General features: G+C 60.6%; 1 protein-coding gene across 1 annotated transcript; it reads left to right on the top strand.

Moving 5' to 3' along the window:
• Nucleotides 1-557: 557 nt before the first annotated feature.
• Nucleotides 558-19,522, top strand: COL9A3 (collagen type IX alpha 3 chain). Its single transcript, XM_081557709.1, has 32 exons — nucleotides 558-815; nucleotides 1,403-1,471; nucleotides 2,639-2,674; nucleotides 3,301-3,372; nucleotides 4,041-4,094; nucleotides 5,175-5,210; nucleotides 5,423-5,446; nucleotides 5,686-5,739; nucleotides 6,049-6,102; nucleotides 6,516-6,557; nucleotides 7,692-7,748; nucleotides 8,130-8,183; nucleotides 8,780-8,833; nucleotides 9,044-9,097; nucleotides 9,499-9,552; nucleotides 9,919-9,972; nucleotides 10,644-10,697; nucleotides 11,244-11,297; nucleotides 11,389-11,442; nucleotides 11,588-11,632; nucleotides 11,756-11,809; nucleotides 11,888-11,941; nucleotides 12,397-12,450; nucleotides 12,557-12,628; nucleotides 12,954-12,989; nucleotides 13,458-13,502; nucleotides 14,771-14,803; nucleotides 14,970-15,116; nucleotides 15,278-15,332; nucleotides 15,798-15,980; nucleotides 18,020-18,097; nucleotides 18,856-19,522. The coding sequence occupies exons 1-32, from the start codon at nucleotides 606-608 to the stop codon at nucleotides 19,044-19,046; spliced, it is 2,187 nt and encodes a 728-aa protein (XP_081413835.1). The 5' UTR covers nucleotides 558-605; the 3' UTR covers nucleotides 19,047-19,522.
• The last annotated feature ends 18 nt before the right edge of the window (nucleotides 19,523-19,540 follow it).

The following is a 19,540-nucleotide window of genomic DNA, read 5'->3' as shown; positions in this document are numbered from 1 at the left end:
GCTTTCTCTCAGGTCCGGGGTCACGGTGGCACTTCCTTTCTCTGTGGGGCCCCCACTTTCCTCTTGGGGTGGCAGTGCGGGGTGACAGTCCGGCCTTTGCCAGTGCTGGTTCAGGTGCATGGGCCACTCAGTACAGTTAAAGTTTGGGGTGAGGGCCCCGGTGAGGGGGGTTCCAGCCTGGCATGCATGGCCCTGGACTTCTGCTCACTGCAGGGACTGGGGTCCTTGGTGGGCCCTGTCTGGTCCCTGGCACAGATATGTTCACTCTCTCTGAAGGACTTCCTGGGCCTTGGGCAGCGGGGTCCCTCTCAGGATCCCAGGGAGGAGAATGTAACTTGGTCAGCCCCTTGACAAACCAGGACTGCCCCTTCTTAAAAGGAGCCTTCAGCGTGGGGCTCTCCCTCCACACCCTGGTCCAGGACCAAGGGAGAAAAGAGCCTCTTTCTCTTTTGCTGAAAGGTGTGTGTGTGTAACTCACCGGTCCCAGGATAATTTTAACTCAGAGGCTGGCCCCAAAAATGCCACTGGGTTTCTTTTTTCCCTGGCTGGCTCGGCAGGGAGTGGGGCGATGCAGAAGCCCCCGCCCACCCAGGTGGGCTGGCTGAATGGGGGGCTTGTGCGAGGGCCGACGGGGCGGGAACTGGTGGCTGGCCGGCCCACAGCCAGCCCCGCCCGCCGAGCCCAGCTCGAGGCCCCTGCCTCCACCCGCCAGCTCCGCTCAGAGCGCGAGTGCAGCCATGGCCGGAGCCCCCACCCTGGCCCTGCTGCTGCTGGGGCAGCTGCTGGCCGCCACCATAACCTTGACTGAGGCACAGGTGAGCATGGGACCCAGGGCACAGGGGGCTCGCCTTTGAATGCAGCTAAGGGTGGGGGTCCCCGCTTCTGAGGTCACCTGTTGAGCAGCGCAGCCAGGGAATAACCTTCCCCCTTGCCTCCTTGAATCAGCGAGGGAGCCAGGAATCCCAGGGCACTTGGGGATGACGGGCACAGTCTTGTCACTGCAAAGTTTCTGCACCACCTGGGCACAGGCTCACCATTGCCCGGCAGAGCCCCCACGGACACAGGGACATCCAGGGGATGAGTTCAGGGACTGCCCCGTCCTCACCCAGCGGGTGTGGTGCCAGAGCTGCGTCTCCACCTGAGACACACAATGTGGCCTTTGTTCCTCATGGGCCTCGGACGTGGCCCCTCTTGGCCCAGCAAGGTGGCAAGGGACACTGCGACAGCCTAGGGGTCTGAAGGGGAATGGGGAGGGGGGCGGTGCGGGCCCCTGCACAGGCCCAAGCTCTTCTCCGGACTGGGAGGAGGGGGTGCTCTGTCGGGCTAACCCCAGGGCCAACTAGGGGGACCCCCAGTGGGAGAGCACAAGGTGCTGCCACCTAATGACGCTTCTCCATTTCAGAAAGTGGGACCTCGAGGCCCCCCCGGCCCCCAAGGGCCACCTGGGAAGCCAGGCAAGGATGGCATCGATGTGAGTTTGGGGGGATGATGGGGAAGCTTCTGTGGGGTTCTCACTCTGGCCCCAAACTCCCTGAGCCCCAGACCTGATGGAGAGAAAACGAAGTCCACCTCCCAGAGCTGGGGTGATTTTGGGGGTGATGAGCACCCCTGTAGAATGTGAAATGGGACAAATGATCCTTGCTCCTTCCTGGAGTGGATCCCTCAAGGGTTGTCTCCCCAGAACAGGAGGGGGTGGCTGTGAAGTGCTCTTTGTGTTGGAAGTGTAGGCCCCAAGGCATGTGTCTCTGGGTCCCTGGAGGGCCCACACTCCTCTTTTCTGGAGGTGAAGGCCCAGGCATGAGGCCTGTCCTTCGCTGGCAGGGTCTCTGTGGCTGCTAGAGGTTGGAGCCAGCCTTGAAGGGGCTGGGGGTCTGTCATCTTCAAGATCCCCCAGTCTAAGTGTGCCCCTGGCCGTGTGAAAGCAGATGAGACCCCACAGCCTGCCCCCAGACCCAGGTGGGGTGAGAGCCCTGGACCCAGAGAGACCCAGCCAGGCTGTGAAATTTAGGGCCCTCCAGGCGTCTCCTCACCAGTGCTGTTCCCTGGTGGAGCTGCCCTTGACCAGTCCTCAGCTCCTTGAGTCCCAGGGGCCTGCCTGGCTCTTGATGGCCTGAGTCTCCCTCCTCCCACACCCTCCAAAGAGCCATCGCCTAGTGCAGCCATGTTGGGCCTTGGACCCAGGCAGCCTCCCCTCCTGTTGGGGCTGGGCCCCTGGCACCCCAAGACTCCGCAGCCAATAGGAGCCAGGCCCCGTTGTTCCTTCTAGGGATGTTTCCACGTAATACCTGGCCTGGAAGCTTTGGGTGGTCATCCGAGGGGAGGGGCGCTGGGGTGCCTTCCTCTGTGAGTCTGGGGGCTGCCACCTCGGACTAGGTTTCAGGCAGGTGGAGGCCTCCCATCATTTCTGGGGTGTTCCTGTGCCCTCAAAGTGGGCTCAAAAGCCCCAATCTGTCCAGCTAGCCCCTCTCCCTACCACCTGCCCTCTCCCCACCACCCACTTCTGTGCCTGCCCCTGGAGGGGAGGGGCCCACCAGTGTGCACGACAAGATGATGGGCTCCATCTTGTCTTCTGGGGCCTCCTCTGGCCCAGCTCTGCTCCCTGGGGACGCTTGGTCACGTGGGCATATCCCCTCTGCAGGGAGAAGTTGGTCCTCCTGGTCTGCCTGGGCCCGCGGTGAGTGTCCTGGCTGCGGTGTGGGCTGTGTGTGTGTGTGTGTGTGTGTGTGTGTGTGTGTGGTGGGGGGATGGCCTCCTTCTAGTCTGGAGGGGAGGGGTGGGGCTATAACAGAGGGGTCATTGACATCCCTTCCCAGCACACTGGGCGCTGGATCACCAAAGGGGAGGCCTGGGAGCAGGGGCAGAGCAGAAAGGGATGGGAGGGGAGTAGGTGGGACTTGGTGCCTCTCAGGGCAGGGTCTGGCTTTTGAAGCTTGTTTGGGCCAGGGGAGGGGTGGACACAACCCTGCACATCCACCTCGTCAGAGGTCCCACAAGTGACCCTCCTGGAGCTGTTCAGGCCAGGAATTAAGGGCTCTAGGCTCACAGAGGGTACCCTGGCCCTTCACTGGGAAGGTTGAAGCATCCAGGTGAGTATCATACAGATGTGGCCAAAGAAGGGTAGGGGGCTGCTGGAGGAGGCACCAGCAAGGGTGGGCAGCTGGACCAGGGTCTGCGGGCAGCATGGAGGTGGGGCTCTGGTGGAGAGGCCCTCCTTGGGCCCCACTGTAGGATGTCTCTCTTCTTGGTGAAGGCCATTCTCTGGCTCAGCTTCTGTCACTCCTCTGCCCTTTCCTCCCACAGGGACCGAAAGGGGCCCCAGGGAAGCCGGGGAAACCAGGAGAGGCCGGGCTGCCTGGACTGCCTGGCGTGGATGTGAGTGTGCCCGCTCCTCCCCTCCCTTCCTCCTCCCCTCCTCTCCTCGTGCAAGCCCCCACCTCCTCCCGCCTGGAGGGGCTCCATCCCAGCACCCAGGAGTCAGGTTTAATTGCTGCTCTCCAGCTGGGCCAGCTCAAACAGGAGAGCCTGGCCCAAGAGGATCTCCAGAGGTCCCCCAGCGGGGTCCCTTGGCCTCCGTCCCAGACCCGTCAGTGTCTGGCCCTGTCCGCCAGACAACAGCGCCAGCACACAGGAGGGGCGAAAGTCCCGCCAGCTCTCGCTTCTCTCGGAACAAAGGCCCATTATCCAGACCCCTCCAAGCCCCTGGCGGCTGCATCAGGGGTCCTCAGGAGCTTAAGGCGGGGCCCCAGGATGGGGGCTTTGTGAGCACTGGAGGGGGTCCAAGAGGGGAACTCTCCGACCCCCTGGGCTTGTCCACTCCAGCAGGGGCTCCAGCTACTGGCTTCCCACCGGCTGCCCCCACGCCCCAGCACAGGATACCAGGTGGATGGTGGGTGGGGCCAGCAGGGGGAGGTACCAGTCCAGTCTTTGTGACCTCTCTGGACTGGCTTTAGTTAGAGAACGGCCCATGGCTGGTTCTTTCCCCTGGCGGAGCATGTCCTTCCTGTGCGACCCCTCCAGCCCTCCTTCCATCTGCTCCCCAGGGTCTGACAGGGCAGGATGGACCTCCTGGACCCAAGGGCGCTCCCGGAGAACGGGTAAGTCAGACACTGGGTCCAGTGGCTTCAGCTTGGGGTTGAGGTCCTGGAAAGGGGTGGTCTGGCTGAGCACCGCCTGTCCACGGGGTGGGGGTTCTGAGGGCAGCTGCTGTGACTGGACTGGCTGGGCCCCACCCCTGATGTGGGGTGGAGGGGGCGGGAGGACAGGTGGACACAGGGTTCCACTGTCCCCACCCTATCTGGTCAGAGCTGCCCCAGCCCTCAGACCATGTTGAGGGGCTGGCATGGGGGGGGGCATGGCTGGCCCTCCTCCTCCCATGGTGAGCCACTGCCCCTCTCTCTGTGCCCACCCGAGGGGCCATGGTCACCCAGCCTGTCCCCTGAGTCTGACCAGTGTCTACCAAAGCCTCTTTCTGGTTGACTAACTTCTCTCGTGGTGCTGAGAGCAAAGCTGAACCCAACACTCCCTCTCCTTCCCTGCTTTAAGAAATGACTGTTTCCCAGCCCTGGAGTGCAGAAGACAGGGGGCTGGGTGTGGGGGAACTGGGCTATGGTGATTTCTGAGTAGAAACAAGGAAGAGAGTGGCCACCTGCAGGAGGGCAGGGGCTTTGGGTGATGCCAAGGAGGGTGTGGGAGATGGAGGAGGGTGGGGGAGAGTGGGCTAGCTCCAGGCTTTTCTGCTGGGAGCCTGGGATACAGGAGGGGAGGGGCCTCCAGTACAAGGACCTCGAAGCTGGGATGCAGGCAGGAGGAGGGCCAGGAGGGTGCTGACAAGCAGGTGGCTGCTGGAGCTTTGGGCCAAGGTCAGAGGGCTTCCTGGAGGAACCGGCCATGGAGCTCCTCTGTGTGGCATGGGTCACACCTGGTGGTCCATCCTGCCTGCAGCAGTGCTCCCGGGAAGGTAGGACCGGTTCTGGCTTTTCTTCTACAGGATTGTTGGTAAAGGGCTGGACCCAGACCCCGGGGACATCAGAGGTCCCCCCCCCACCTGCTGTCAGTCTTCTGTGAAACAGGAACCCCTCCTCAGGGGAGATGAACTTGGGAGGGAGGGGAATGGGTTTGCATACACAGGCATGGTGCCTCTGCCAGCCCCTCTGACACACTGTTTCCTCCTGCAGGGAAGTCTGGGACCCCCAGGGCCACCTGGGCTGGGGGTGAGTAATCGCATCTCCTCCTGGTGGGAGTTTGAGGGCCCCCAAGCTCCCCAAGTGCAGCCCCCGTGCAGCTTCTCCTGGGATCCTGGGTGCCATCTGGGCTGTATCCTCTCATCCCCAGTGACTGCCCTACCAGTTCAGAGTGATGGGGTGGGTGGTGGGCAACCCCCTCCCATCCCCAGCAAGCCCTAACCCCATTCTTGGCATTGCAGGGCAAAGGCCTCCCTGGACCCCCTGTGAGTACTTAAAACCCTTGTGCCCGCCCCCCCAAAGCATGCCCACCACACTCAGGGCCAACATGGTCACCAGGTCCCAAGCCAGGGTGAGGGTGGGGCTTGGTGAGGGAAGACAGAGTCCCTGTCCCTAAAGAGAGCTGGCCAGCCCTGTGAGGGGATACGGGACAGAGTCTGAACTGCCCTGGGTCCTCAGAGCTCCTTGGGTGCAGACCCCCCTCTCTCACTTCTTACCTCCCCAGGGAGAGGCAGGGGTGAGCGGCCTGCCAGGTGGAATTGGCCTCCGGGGCCCCCCGGTGAGTGGCTGCCAGGACTCCCCAAAGGCAACTATGGGGGGGCCTTTCTCTCCCTTTTCCCTCCCCCCCTTCACCTGCTCTCTGCACCCCTCCTCTCCCTCCCTCCTTCTTTGATGGGCTTCAGTGGCTGAAGTCCAAGGACAGAGTGGATCTCGGGATGCAGAAGTTGGGGGGAGGGGCGAGCAGGTGGGCGGCACCATAACTGCATCGTCCTGGGGAGGGGGTGGGGCTCCTCTCTGGAGGTGGCTGGTCACCTCACCTCTTGTGGGGGCTGCTCCTGCTCCGTCTAAATCATAACCCCTCCCACAGGGACCCTCAGGACTCCCAGGCCTCCCTGGCCCCCCAGGACCTCCTGGCCCCCCTGTGAGTACTGGGTAGAGGCTCTCAAGCTCTCGGGCAAGTCTCAGGCATGGTTAACTGCTTGGTGGGTGGGATTCCCTTGTCCCCAGGGAGCCCATCCTCAGGCCCCCCAGGCTGCCAGCCCCAGGACCTATATCTGCATGGAGAGTCCTGGCCATACCCTAGACATGGGCTAGGGCCAGGATGGAGCAGGTGCATCAGCTGACCTGGGCTAGTGGGGCTCAGGCCTGGGGTCCACCCCATCCCAAGGGCAGATAGTTTCTGTCATTGTCACACACCCTGCAGAGGGGGCCAGCAGTAACTGGCACTGGTCACTGGGGGATGAAGGACCCCTGAGTGCCCTGGTGGTCTCAAGTGGTGGGTTGTAGGGCAGGAGGGTGGAGGGCTGTGTCAAAGCTGGCATCTCTGTGTTCCAGGGTCACCCAGGGGTCCTTCCCGAAGGTGCTACTGATCTTCAGGTGGGCACGTGCAGCCTTTTCAAAGCCTTTTGTGGGGGTGCCTGTCTTGGTGGGAGGGGGCCCCATCTGGAGAGCACAAGAAGGCAGGGATGGGGGCTCCCTAGGAATGGGCTCAGTGCAGGCAGCACCAGTTCTGGGTGTAGCAGCCCCCCTGCGCTGCCCTCTCCCCACCCCCACAGTCTAGCCTTGCACCATCGCATCTCCCTGGCATGCACGGTAGCACAAATGGAAGTTAATTTAAGCAAAATCACGTTGGCCAATTCCACTCCTCCTTGGCACAGCCAGGCTTTGCGTGTGAAGGCCAGGTTTTAGCCATGCAGGGCAAGCTTGACAGCCTTGGCAGGGTAGACAGAAATTTTCAGGCTACAGTCTAGTGGTTAAGCTTTGTCTCTCATGTAAGAACAGTGACTCTGGAGGCCCAGGGTTCGTGGGCCAACACCCAGCCTCCTGGAAGGAGCAGTTGTAAGTTATTAAGCAGAGGGCCTGGCCTGGCCCAGCTAGCCCACTGGTGCCTCTGCTGGCCCTTCTCGCCCCCCACCTGTGTCCTGAGGGCTTGACATTGGTGTCCCTGGGGAGGCCTCAGTGGTCTTCTGGAAAAGAGGAGAACGGCTGGGCCCCTGATGCTGGGGGAGTAACTGGGGGGGAGGGGGTGGTGATGTCACTGGCTCTACCAGATGAGCTGTAGAATGATCCAGAAGCCCCCACACCAGCTCTGGGCTCGCTGAGACCCTGGGGATGCCCCAGGTCATGCACGCCTCCCTCTGGCACCTCCATGCACCATGGGGACCCCGAGCAGGGCTGGCTGCCGAGCTGTGTGATGAAGGCCCCTTTGTGAAGCCAGCAGCCACCGTGCTGAATAGCTACTTTGAACCTGTGCTGTGCTGAGACATCGGAGCCGGGTGTGTGGAGGCGGCCTCGAGGGGCTGGTGGCTGTGGCCTGGCTCTGCAGTCCCTCACTGCACCCCGCAGAGGCCCTGAATGAGGCCCTGTCTCTGCCCCAGGAGGCCCCCGTATGGCCCAAGGTTCCCTTCACCCATGCCAAATGGCCCATCTCAGGGCCTGCGTGTTCTGACCTCAGTGCCTGCTCCTATTCTGTTTGACTGGGAGGGGTCTGACCACTCTGTTTCCCAACAGTGCCCCGCCATCTGCCCGCCAGGTCCCCCAGGGCCCCCAGGAATGCCAGGGTTCAAGGTGAGCAGCCACTGAGGGTTGACGCAGACCCCAGCCCACCTCTACACTCCCTAGGAGGTGGCCGGGCCCCAACATGGGCAGAGGTCAGGGGGTGGTGGGGTCACAGGTCTGTTGCAGGAAGCAAGAGAGACTGGGGTCCCACCCTGCTGGGGGTCCTTGCTGTGTCCCTGTCCCCTCAACACTGGTGACCTGCTGGGATGGGGGGCATTGAGAGACAGCGTGGGGAAAGCTGGCCTCAGACCCCCACCCCCATCCTGGCCCAGCACTGCTCCTCCCACCAGGGCCATGGTTTCCCCAGCTGGCTGGTGGGCTGGGCAGGCCTAATTGTTTAGGGCTGCTTGCGGGTGGGGCTGTGACTGTCTGCCCACCGCTGTCTTTCAGGGACCCACTGGCTACAAAGGGGAGCCCGGAGAAGTCGGCAAGGATGGCGAAAAGGTGGAGGCCGGCCGGGGGGTGGAACCCGGGAGCGGGGTGGGGAGGAACAGGCACTGGGGTGGGGTTGGGGTGAGTGAGAGGTGCTGGCTGCTTCGCAGGCGGGCAGGTGAGGGCACCCTGACTGAGCGGCTTCTGTGAACCCCCATCCCCCCATTCTGGGCCTGCCTGCCAGAGCCTGGTGATTTGGGGCAGGGTCTCTGGACAGACCCCCACCACCTGGCCTCACCAGAGGTTCCCTGAGCCTGGGCAGGCCCGCTGCCCACCTCCCTCATGGCCACTGCCCTGGAGGATGTGTGTCTGTCCTTACCTGCAGACTAGGACCCCTCTAGTGTGGTGTGAGTGGCCAGACTGCCATGTGAGCGGCTGACCCCCACCAGGAGGAGGTGTCCAGGGAGTGCTGGTATCCTTGCTGGGAGGGAGGACAGGGTGCGACCTCTCTGGAAGATGGCCAGCGCCCCCTCGGCCTTGGAGGTGCAGCTGTGAGGTCAGGGCAATGCCCCCCACTGCTAGGGCTTGGGCAGTGGGTAGGGGGAGAGGGCAAGGAGGAAAGCTGGGGCTGACCCCACCCACCACCACTTTCTGCACCTCTCTTGCAGGGTGACCCCGGCCCCCCTGGACCCCCTGGTATCCCAGGCACTGTGGGGTTGCAGGTGAGCAGAGAGAGGGGTTGGATGGGTGAGGATGTGGGGTGGACAGCTCAGGGCTGTGAGGAGTGGTCCACCAACCCCCAGGACGGGACTGGGTGGGGGTCCTGAGACCAGGGGCTTCTAAGGGAGACCAAGGTCTCCATGGCTCCTGGGAGTGTGCACTCCTGGGGGACTGCTGGCCTGGGCCCTACAGCTCCAGCTCTCTCCCTGCAGGGTCCACGGGGCCTACGAGGACTTCCAGGGCCACTCGGACCCCCCGGGGACCGGGTAAGTCTACAAGCCCCTCTGCCCACCTGGCCCTTGAGGGACTGTGGGCCAGCCCGAGGTCAAGAGGCATTGGGGGCTACCTCCAGAGGTCAGGTGGGCCCCGTGAGTGTGGGTCCTCACCCGTGGCCATGGCAGGGCTGTCTCTGGACTCCACTCACTGGATGGTTCCCCAAACCAGAGCCTGTGAAGGGTTTTGTGGGTCCAAGGAGATGGGAGGGGCAAATGGGGGGCATCAAGGAGGGGCTTGGCAAATGTAGGGGGGGGAGGCCTGGGGACCCTAGCGGGGTGCTGACGGGGGTGTTGCTGTGGGGCTCCTGGGAGGGCCTCTCCAGATGGACCTGGGTGCCTTGAGGATGCCCCCAGGCTTCTGATGAGAGGCTCAGGGTCTTTCTCCTCCACAGGGTCCCATCGGGTTCCGAGGGCCCCCCGGGATCCCAGGAGCCCCTGGGAAAGCGGTATGTGTGTATGGGGTGGCCCCTGCAGGCCCAGCTCTGTTCTCTCCTCTCTTCCTCACCCAGTCGCCTTCCCCAGACCCACTGGGCTGCCGCAGCCCTTCCCAGGGCTTCATTGTCCCATGGGCTCACCTGGGGGACTTATGTGTCACACTGGGGTGCATGCCTGACAGGAATGACTGGGCACACCTGGCGCGGGGGGATAGTTTCCCAGAGGAGTCAGCCTGGCCCTCATGGGAGATCTGCACCATTTTCAGACACAAAGTGAGGTGGAGGTGTGGTCGGGGTCCCTCTGGCCTCTGCGACCCTCAGCAGTGTCATCCGTCCCCCCACCTGTTAATTCTTTCCCTGTCCCCCTTGTCACTGCAGGGCGACAGAGGAGAGAGGGGCCCAGAGGGGTTCCGCGGCCCCAAAGGCGACCTTGTAAGTGAGAGAACCTGGGTTTTCTGGGTCCTTCCTGGGCAGAACCTGGTCCATGGGGGTGGGGGAGGCACACAGACAGCAAGTCCAAAGAGGCCTGGGGCAGCTGCCCTCTCCCAGGGGTAGGGGGAGCCTCTGGGTAGTGCCAGGCCCGGCCTAGGGAGACAAGCCTTCCCCCCTAGCCCAGGTAGCTTCCCCAGGAGCCCCCGGCCTTGTTTCCCCTGTGGCTCCTTGAAGCTATTGTCACCTAACAAGCTCCTCTTGGGAGTGGCCGGGCAGGGGCCAGAGGACCACTGACATCCATCAAGAGGCCCTGGGCTGTGAGGCCTGACCTTGTGCCAGGACCGCCCAGCTGAGAGATGGAGAAACAGAAAACACAACTCTCGGGTTAAGTGACACTGAGATAATCAGGCATCTCCCAAAACGAACTGAAGTGACCGTCTCCAAACCCATCTCATCTTTCCTCGGCTCGAGAGGCATCCCCAAGACCCTAAGATAGCTCCTGCTTGATGGGCCTTTTCCCCTAGAGGTCAGCCCTGGCCCCCACAGCTGTCCCCCAGCCAATCCTGAGTCTAGGAAGTGGTGGGCAAGGTTCCTGCCCCCCTCCCAGGACCCAGTGACACATCTGGGAGAGCAGTCCCCAAGCCTGACTGTGGTCCCTCTGTGTCCCCTAGGGCAGGCCTGGTCCTAAAGGCGTCCCCGGCATGTCTGGGCCCGGTGGAGAGCCGGTGAGTGTCTGCGGCTGCCAGCGCATGGTGGGGTGGGGTGGATGACCTGTGCAGCTCTCCTGGCCCTGTGCCCATGTTCAGCCTGGACCCACACTTCCTCCTGGCCCCCTGGCCCCTTCCCCACCTCAGCCTGAGAGGACAGGGTAGCATGGCCTGGTGGTGGGGAGGAGAGCTAAAGGAGGGGAGAGGAAGGAGACCCTGGCTGCCCTCTTGCCGCCCTCCCAGCCCGTGGCTGTGTCTGTGGTTCCAAAATTGGTCGAGACTGTGGGACTAGGAAGGCCAGATCTTGGCTCCCAGGCCTCAGTTTCCTGGTCTGTAAAGTGGGCACAACAGACTTTTCCTGGAGTGCTGTGAAGAGTCTGGGTGCATCCTCCCTGACCTCACCTGCACAATCGGAGGACAGCACAGGTCACCACCTGCCTGAGCCCAAGAGGGTAGACCCATGGCAGGGTAGTGGGGAAGGGCAGGGCCTGGAGGGTGTGGCCTGGAGGGCGTGGCCTGGAGGGGGCCCACTGCTCACCCAGCCTCACACCATCCTGTCCCCAGGGCATGCCAGGCAAGGACGGCCGGGATGGCGTGCCAGGACTCGATGGCGAGAAGGTTGGTCCTGCCTGGGGGTCTGCAGGGAGGAGGAGGGTGTGCGGGGCATTCAGCCTGCAGGATCCCAGCACATGTCCCCCAAACCTCACAGGGAGAAGCTGGTCGCCATGGTGCCCCTGGAGAGAAGGGGCCCAACGGGCTGCCGGTGAGTGCATGCGGCTACTGGGTGGCCATCTACCCAGAGCAGGGGTGTGTGTGGGGTCTCTGCATCAAGGCCAGGGAGGCTGCCAGAGCCCCTCACTCTCAGGGTGCTCTGCCTCTGACCTTGTGTGCTGACCTCTGACCTACAGGGTCTCCCCGGACGAGCAGGGTCCAAGGGTGAGAAAGGAGAACTGGTATGTGGTTGCTTTCTCCTGGGGAGAGGGGGAGGGGAAGGCACAGCCGCAGTCTGGGTCTTGGGGGCAGAGGGGGCCCCCCCCATCACGGGCAGGCACTCAGGGTTCACCCCTCCCCCGCAGGGCAGACATGGAGAGCTGGGTGAGGCCGGCCCCTCGGGAGAGCCCGGTGTCCCAGTGAGTATCTGCAGCCCTTGCCCCCTACTCATGTGTGCATGGAGCCCGCTGACACCCTTTGTCCCTTCCCGAGTGTAGGGAGATGTTGGCATGCCTGGCGAGCGTGGAGAGGCTGGACACAGGGGCTCAGCGGTGAGTTGGGGAAATGAAGTCTCGAGGGGCAATGGGCTCGGGGCCCGTTTCTCTGAGGGCTGGGGTGGCATCTTGGAGGTATGAAAGGGTTGAGTCTGTGAAAGTTGGGACATGGTGGTGGCCAGGCCCCAGCTGTCCTGTCCTTCAGACTGTGTGCTGAGGGCGCAGAGGCCCAGCACCTGGCACCCGGCCGAGGGAGCAGCCCCGCCTCAGGCACCTCCACAGACCCAGGAATGACACCACCAGCCTCAGTGCCCAGGACAGCAGGGGAATCGGTGCCTGGTGCCAAGTCTGCCTGATGCACAGGGTCCCAGGGCCCAACCTCTGCCACCCCAGCTGCCCCCAGGATGCCCCCTCCCCAGCAACTGGGCCAGATGGCTTGGGGTCCAGTCCTTCGCCTGCCCAGCCCCCAAGGGGAGGCGGAGCTGGACTAACGCTCTCCCTCTGTCTTTCAGGGGGCGCTGGGCCCGCAAGGCCCCCCTGGGGCCCCTGGCGTCCGTGGCTTCCAGGTGGGTGAGGTTTGGGGCCAGGGAGCCCAGGTGGGCCAGTCGGGCTTGGGGAGAGGTCAACACTGGGCTCCTTTGTGGGGCTGATGAGCTGGGCCCTTGTCTGTAGGGCCAGAAGGGCAGCATAGGAGACCCTGGCCTGCCGGGCCCCCAAGGCCTCCGAGGTGGTGTGGGCGACCGGGTAAGTGCTGTCCCAGTGGGAATCCCTGTACCCCCACGCCCCTCATCTCACCTCCCACAGTTCCACAGCACACACACAGGCAGTGTTGGTGCCCAGTAGTCAGCACTGGGGGGGGGGTCCCCATTGTCCCTGATACTCGGGGGCTAGGGACATCAGGGAGGAGGCTGGGGGCTAGGCTCCCATCATGCTCAGGGGCCAGGATGCCAAGCATCCGGGAGGGGCTCTTGTGTGCCGAGCTGGTCCTGGCACCACAGTGGGGGAAGGGCACCAGATCCCTCTCCCCCGCCCTGCTGTGATCCTCTAACGCTCACCTCTTTCTGCCCAGGGCCCGGGAGGAGCTGCTGGCCCCAAGGGCGACCAGGTGAGACATTGGTGGTCAGGTCAGCTGGGGGGCTGCCACTGTCTTCAGGGCTGGGGGCACTTCCTTCTCTCCCTCCCTCCTTCCAGCTTTGTCACTGCCCCCCCTTCCTGGTCCTCCAGGCTGACCACTCAGAGCACCCATCCAGACCGGGGTCAGTTGGCTCCTGGGTACAACAGAGGCTGCCTGTGGCCTGGGGGTCTCCTCAGGGACCCTCGGAGTAGGCGTGCTCCCTGCTGGCTGTCTGGGTCCCAGGAGCAGCACCTTCTCTCTGGAGGACCCAGGGTGGGAGAGGGGCCCACAGCTCTGCTGCTGACTCCCACCCCCACCTCCCCGGAGCACCAGGAGGACCTAAAATGGTCCAAACCCACCTGAGGCTCTGCTCTCTATCTGTCTGGCACCCAGGCCTGGGTCTCGGGCACAGCTCCTACCAAGAATGGGGGTTGGCAGCTTGGCACTGTGTCATTTCAGGGCATTGCGGGTGCTGATGGCCTTCCTGGGGATAAAGGTGAACTGGTGAGTGTGACAGGCAGCCTCTCGCCACGTTTGTGGTGGGGGGAAGGGTGCGGGGAGGGCAGCATCTGCAGGTCTGTGGGGTGGGGGTGGGGCCGAGTCGAGGCCCGAGGCAGAGGGTGGGATCTGTGCTGTCCCCTGTGGTGGGCGGCCTCAGGCCCTGTAGTGGGGTCTTCTATCCCCCACCCCCTCTCCACACTCCCTCTGTGATTTTTCAGTATGAATTAGCCAGAGGTGAGACTGAGTTACAGAAAACGCTGCTTCCACTGAGCTGATAGAACAAAAGGCTGATAGAACTGACAGTCACACTTCGGGAGGTGACTGAAAGGGAACGGTCAGGGGGTCTGGGGACAGGGACCTTCGTGGCCCCACGTGGCGAGGGTCTCTGGCTCTGTGACCAAGCCTTTCTTTAAGTCTGGAAACGGCTCAGTCCAGGATCCTCGTCTCCAGCAGAATCTTGTAGCCCAGAGCCAACCTTTCCGGGTGGGCTGCTGGGCACCAGCTGTGGCTGCAGCGGAGGTGGCGTCAGGCTCTCACCGGACAGCGGCCTGGGTGGAGGAGGGGTCCTGGGCCATCTGGCCCCTGGCTGGTGCCCAGTCCCTGTCCACATCCTGCCAGGCAGATTTCCGGGTTCACAACTGGAGAAGGGGGGCCTCAGCCATGGAGACCCTCAGCTCTACCTGTGTGTAACAGTAGAACAAGAGTGAGAACAAAGTAAACATGGGCGAGAAGAAGTACACTGCTGCTAATAACACTGCTTAGGGAAAATAAGGTGGTTTCCCTGGTGACTCAGACGGTAAAGCGTATGGCTGCAATGCAGGAGACCCGGGTTCAATCCCTGGGTCGGGAAGATCTCCCAGAGAAGGAAATGGCAACCCACTCCAGTATTCTTGCCTGGAAAATTCCATGGATGGAGAAGCCTGGGGGCTCTAGGTTACAGTTCATGGGGTTGCAAAGAGTCAGACACGACTGAACAACTTCACTTCGGGGAAAATAAGTTTAAAAACATCAGTAGCTACAATACAATCTCAGCAATATAAAAATATAAAAAGAATATACAATGTTTATGAACATAAAAGAAACATACCTAAAGTAAGAAGGAGTAACCCCAGTGGATGTTGTCGTGTAATCAGAGAGCAGCTTCATGGGTGACTTGCTTTCTCTTCATCCCCATCTAATAACGGGCGAGCCTGGCTCCTGGGGAACTAGTTCCCACAGCCAACAACATGAGAGTAAGTGAAGTGCACAACTTCCCTTCTGCTCTTTTCCAGGGTCCCAGCGGCCCTGTTGGCCCCAAAGGAGAGGTGAGTGCCTGGCAGACACTGGCTCCCCGGCCCCCTTGGTGCCCCAGGCTGGCTCTGGGGCACTGACGGCGGTGTGGGTCAGAAGTGGGGAAACTGCCAGCTCCGAGGAAGAAGCCCCTGCAGGTGGCTCGGCCATGAACCCCTCCCTGCTTCTGTTTCCCTCCAGTCTGGCAGTCGCGGGGAGCTGGGCCCCAAGGGCATCCAGGGCCCCAATGGCACCAGCGGCGTAGACGGCGTCCCTGGCCCCCCTGGCCCCATGGGCCTCCAGGGCGTGCGAGGAGTGCCCGGCATCACTGGAAAACCTGGGGTCCCGGTACGTGTCCCCCTGGAGCCTGTGCTCCTGCGTGTCGGGCTCTTCCTGGATCGGGATCAAGTCCTTTCCAGACAATCAGGGTTCCTGGTGTTAGTGGGGGTGCCCCAAAGAGATGCCAGCGGGCCCCCCAATATGATGATGGATTTGGGGGTGAATTTCAGGGGAAAGAAGCCAGTGAGCAACACATCAGGGAGCTGTGCGGGGGGCTGGTCAGCGGTGAGTGTCCTCTATCCCGTCCTACCCTGCCTGGTCCACGGTGCCTGCAGCCTCACCTACCTCCAGACCAGGTCCCATCCTCATCCCCAGCCTCACCCTCACCCCACCCCCACCGCCACCACCCCCAGCCTCACCCTCACCCCACCCCCACCGCCACCACCCCCACCGCCATCCCCCCTCACCCCCAGCGTCATCTCCACCCCACCCTCATCACCTTCCAGCCAAGCCCACTGCTGGTGTCCCTGGGGTCTGCACTGGGTGGGCCCCTTCCCCTCAGCATTCCTTAGGGCTGTGATTTGCTCTTCAGCATTTCTCACGGACAGCATACTGACACCATTTCTCATGGACCTAAAGCAGTTACAGCCCTTTGCAGTCAATGAACAAGCTTTCTTTGAAGGGCAGTATGTTCACACTTCACGTAACACACTTCTGATGAATACATGCCTGATCTTTGTTTTCCAAAAGAGCAAATCGCGCAGCTGGCCGCGCACCTGAGGAAGCCCCTAGCACCGGGCTCCATTGGGCGACCGGGTCCTGCTGGCCCCCCGGGCCCCCCAGGCCCTCCAGGCTCCATTGGTCACCCCGGGGCTCGAGGGCCCCCTGGATACCGAGGTCCCACAGGAGAGCTTGGAGACCCTGGACCCAGAGGTGAGTGCAGCCTACCCCACCACGCAGCCACACGCTGGAGCCCCCCACCAGTGTCTCCACAGAGTCTCCACGCAGAGATGCTCCCTTATGGGGACAGGGCGGGGAAGAGGCCCAGAGAGGAAACTGACAGAAGGCCTCAGGGGCCCTACCCTTCCCCTCCCCTCTCCTCCCATCCCCTCCCCACCGGCTCCTCTAGAAAAGCCCCAGAGGTTAAGCCATTGCTAGAGATGCCTGGGGTACAGCCCTTCATGCTTTGGGGCCCAGCTCCTTATTAAACCCAAGGGTATGACAACATTTTCCAAAATGTGATGTTCTTCTCAAGTTTCATTAGAACAACATTTAGGGGAGGACGGGCTGAGAAGAATGTGAGGAATGAACCAACAGGAGCCCCATTTATACGTAAGAACAGTTCCTGTAATGAAAACTGGCATGTGTGAACATTTCTGTGGCAAAAGGCAAAAGTTATGAAATTGAGAAGTGCATCTTAAGAACTAGGAGAGGTAATTTAGAAACAAGGCGGAAACCTTGACCCCCTGCTGTGTGCCGTCGAGGGAAGCTCAGTGCCCACACAGTAACACGGCTGTGGGGACTGCTGGCCATTAACCTCTTCTAAAAAAGGCCTTGAACACTTGGTTCATTATACATCGTCGCCACCACAGTCTGACTGTCTCAGGTCAGCTAGCCTCCCAGCCCAAATTCAGGATTTAGAGTTCCTCATTGCTGCTAGTTCGTTCCAAACTTATTAACCAAATAATTTTCTATTTCTGAGAAACAGCTTAAGAAAAACGAAACTTACTTCTGTAAGTTCCTTTCTTCATCTGTGAGTTCCTTTCTTCATCTGTGAGGTTAAGTTTAAATACTTTAGTAGATGAAACTGCTTCTGTAATTAGTGGTATCATTTTGTTACTGTAAAGACATTGAGAATATTTTCAGCACTAGAGGGCAAACACTGTCAGATGCCCTTCTCTTCCCCTGCCGGCCAAAGTTCACTGTCAGACAGCTTCCTGTTGTCTTGGAGACGTCACCGTCTGCAGCGGGGAATGGTTCCCCTCAAAGACAGACCAACAAGGTTTTATCCAAATAGGGATCTGAATGCCTTTAAGACTGTTGAAAATAATATTCAAAAAGAGCATTCATCACCTTTATGGGTTCTCAGAAAAACAGCGTGACAGGACTCAGTGGAGGCAGCCATTTGGCTGCCGGGTCACTGTGCTCCCTGGGGTGCCTGCCTTGAGCTGGGGACGCCTGAAGGTTATTGTTTGAGTTAAAAGAGAATATATTCTGTAGGTCCTCAGGCAGATGCCACTGTCATTGCTGGGCGTCCATCTCCCCAGGACACGACGTGTCAGAGAGCTGTAGAGGCCGGGAAAAGCCCAGGTCCCACAGGAGGCCCTGACTCCCTGGCCCTGGGGCTCCTAGTCCTTTGCAGAAGGTGTGCTACCTTCTGTGATGGGCAAAGTGACAAACACCAATTGAAAGGAAACTGGTGTCATTGCTTTTAGCATCAGGCAGGACAGACGCCCCCAGCCCAGCTGTCTGCTTCAAGCAGCATCACTATGTGGACAAGAGGCTCAGTTTCCCCGGAACATCCCCAGGGCTTACAGCCAGCGTCACACAAGGCACAGGCAGCCAGCGGGCGCTCGCAGCAGGCCTCAGCGCACCTTCCAGACACCAGGGCCACAGAGACCAAAAGCAGCCAGGAGTGAGGGAACAGAGAACACAGTTCAGGGGGTGTTTGCAAACACCTTAAATAATTGTCAAAACTCATGTTGAACAAAGGAATACAGGGTAAACGCTCAGATTGAACAAGCTAAAAGTCCAAGAGTGATGCTCTGATACTGGGGAGTCACACGAGTGGGTGACATTGAGCCCGACACTTTGCTGCGTGTCCTTTTCTAAATGTGTTTTGATTCAGTAAAAAGCTTAGAAAGTGGGCACCCTGCTTGTAAGAAGGCAGATCACCACTCACCACAGCCGGTCTGTCTTTGAACTTGAACCAGGGCTTCTAAGCATATGATTATGTCACTCGCTCTTGACAGGAAACCAGGGTGACAGAGGAGACAAAGGCTCAGCTGGCGAGGGCCTGGATGGGCCTGACGGAGACCAAGGGCTGCAAGGTACGAGACCACTGTCACTAACGTCACACAGGCATATCTGGGGGACGAGCACACCTCATCGCCTTCTAACGGAACAACTTCTTTCTCCTGGCAAAGTGTTCTTAGAGGCGGGGTCAGGAGCTGTTTCAGTAACCACTTTTATAAGGAAAAGCTGAATCAATGAATTGATCACCCTGTGTTGAAGTAGATTCAGTTAGATGCTATTTAACTAAAGCCATCAGGTATTTCAGTTCAGTTCTAGCAGAATTTTCTCTTAATTGACCCATGTGTACCCTGGATGTTGGTATTTTTCATGTCAAATATAAATGCTTTGCCAAGAGGGAGAAGGGCAGCCCCAGGGCGGGTACATGCTAGGGCCACCTCAATACACACCCGTCAGCAGCCCTGGCTCCTGCTTTCTCTTCTGCTTCCACCTGCTGTCCACCTGCTCAGGTGCCCCCACACAGTCCACCCGCGTAGCTACCACCCTCATCGACAGCACCCCATTCCCTCACCCAAGACCCATTCCTCACACGGCGCCGACTGACTCAGGTCCACACTGCCCTGCTTAGGACAGAACCCTGACTCCCACACCCTGGGACCATCCTCCCCACACGAGGCCTCTGCCCTCGCTGTTCTCCAGCCTGAGTGCGCCTCCCCTGGGCTCCTCCCAGAGTTAAGACACGAGCTAGAGAAACACAAGAGTAGGGTTGGCTTAATGGACACTCCACTGATGTCCCCATTCTGTGTCTCCACTCACCTTCCTGGTGGCTCTCAAGGACCGCAAGGCGTGCCCGGCATCAGCAAAGACGGCCGAGATGGGGCTCACGGCGAGCCTGGGCTCCCCGGTGATCCTGGCCTTCCTGGTGCCATCGGTGCTCAGGGGCCTCCCGGCATCTGCGACACCTCCGCCTGCCAAGGAGCCGTGATGGCAGCTGTCGGGGAGAAGTCAGGTCCCCGGAGCTCCTAGAACACAACTTCAGGAGGAGAGTGAGAAAGTGGTGCCGACTGAGCAGCGGGCTCTGGAAGGATCGTGGGGACCAACGGCATCCTGGAATCAATGGGGGACGCCGCCCAGCGAGCCATCCAGCAAGGCCGCCCCTCCTCGTCCTCAGCAGCGACGACAGGACACTTGGTCCCCGAGAGCATGCTTCAGTGAGCTGCTGTCAGAAGTGTTCCGTCTCTACGTGAATTTACAACGGTCCCTTCGGCTGTAACATCATACCTCAGACACAGGCCAACATGTCAGAGGGATTGAGGGTATACACACAGAAGGTTCCGTACAACTCCACGAGAGAAAGAACAGTCAGCAACTTGTTTACATGGCATTTGTGTAAAGACTAAGATATCACTTCAATAAAATGACACATGAAATCTTCAGATTAATGACTGGCCACAGTATTACAAAAAAAAAAATAAAGAATTTAATGTACGGTATCCCTTCCATACAAAGGTCTCGTCTGA

Source organism: Giraffa tippelskirchi, chromosome 13, assembly GCF_054371585.1.
Source record: "Giraffa tippelskirchi isolate mGirTip1 chromosome 13, T2T-mGirTip1v1.2.pri, whole genome shotgun sequence".
Classification (NCBI taxonomy): domain Eukaryota; kingdom Metazoa; phylum Chordata; class Mammalia; order Artiodactyla; family Giraffidae; genus Giraffa; species Giraffa tippelskirchi.
This window is presented reverse-complemented; position numbering and strand designations above follow the sequence as displayed.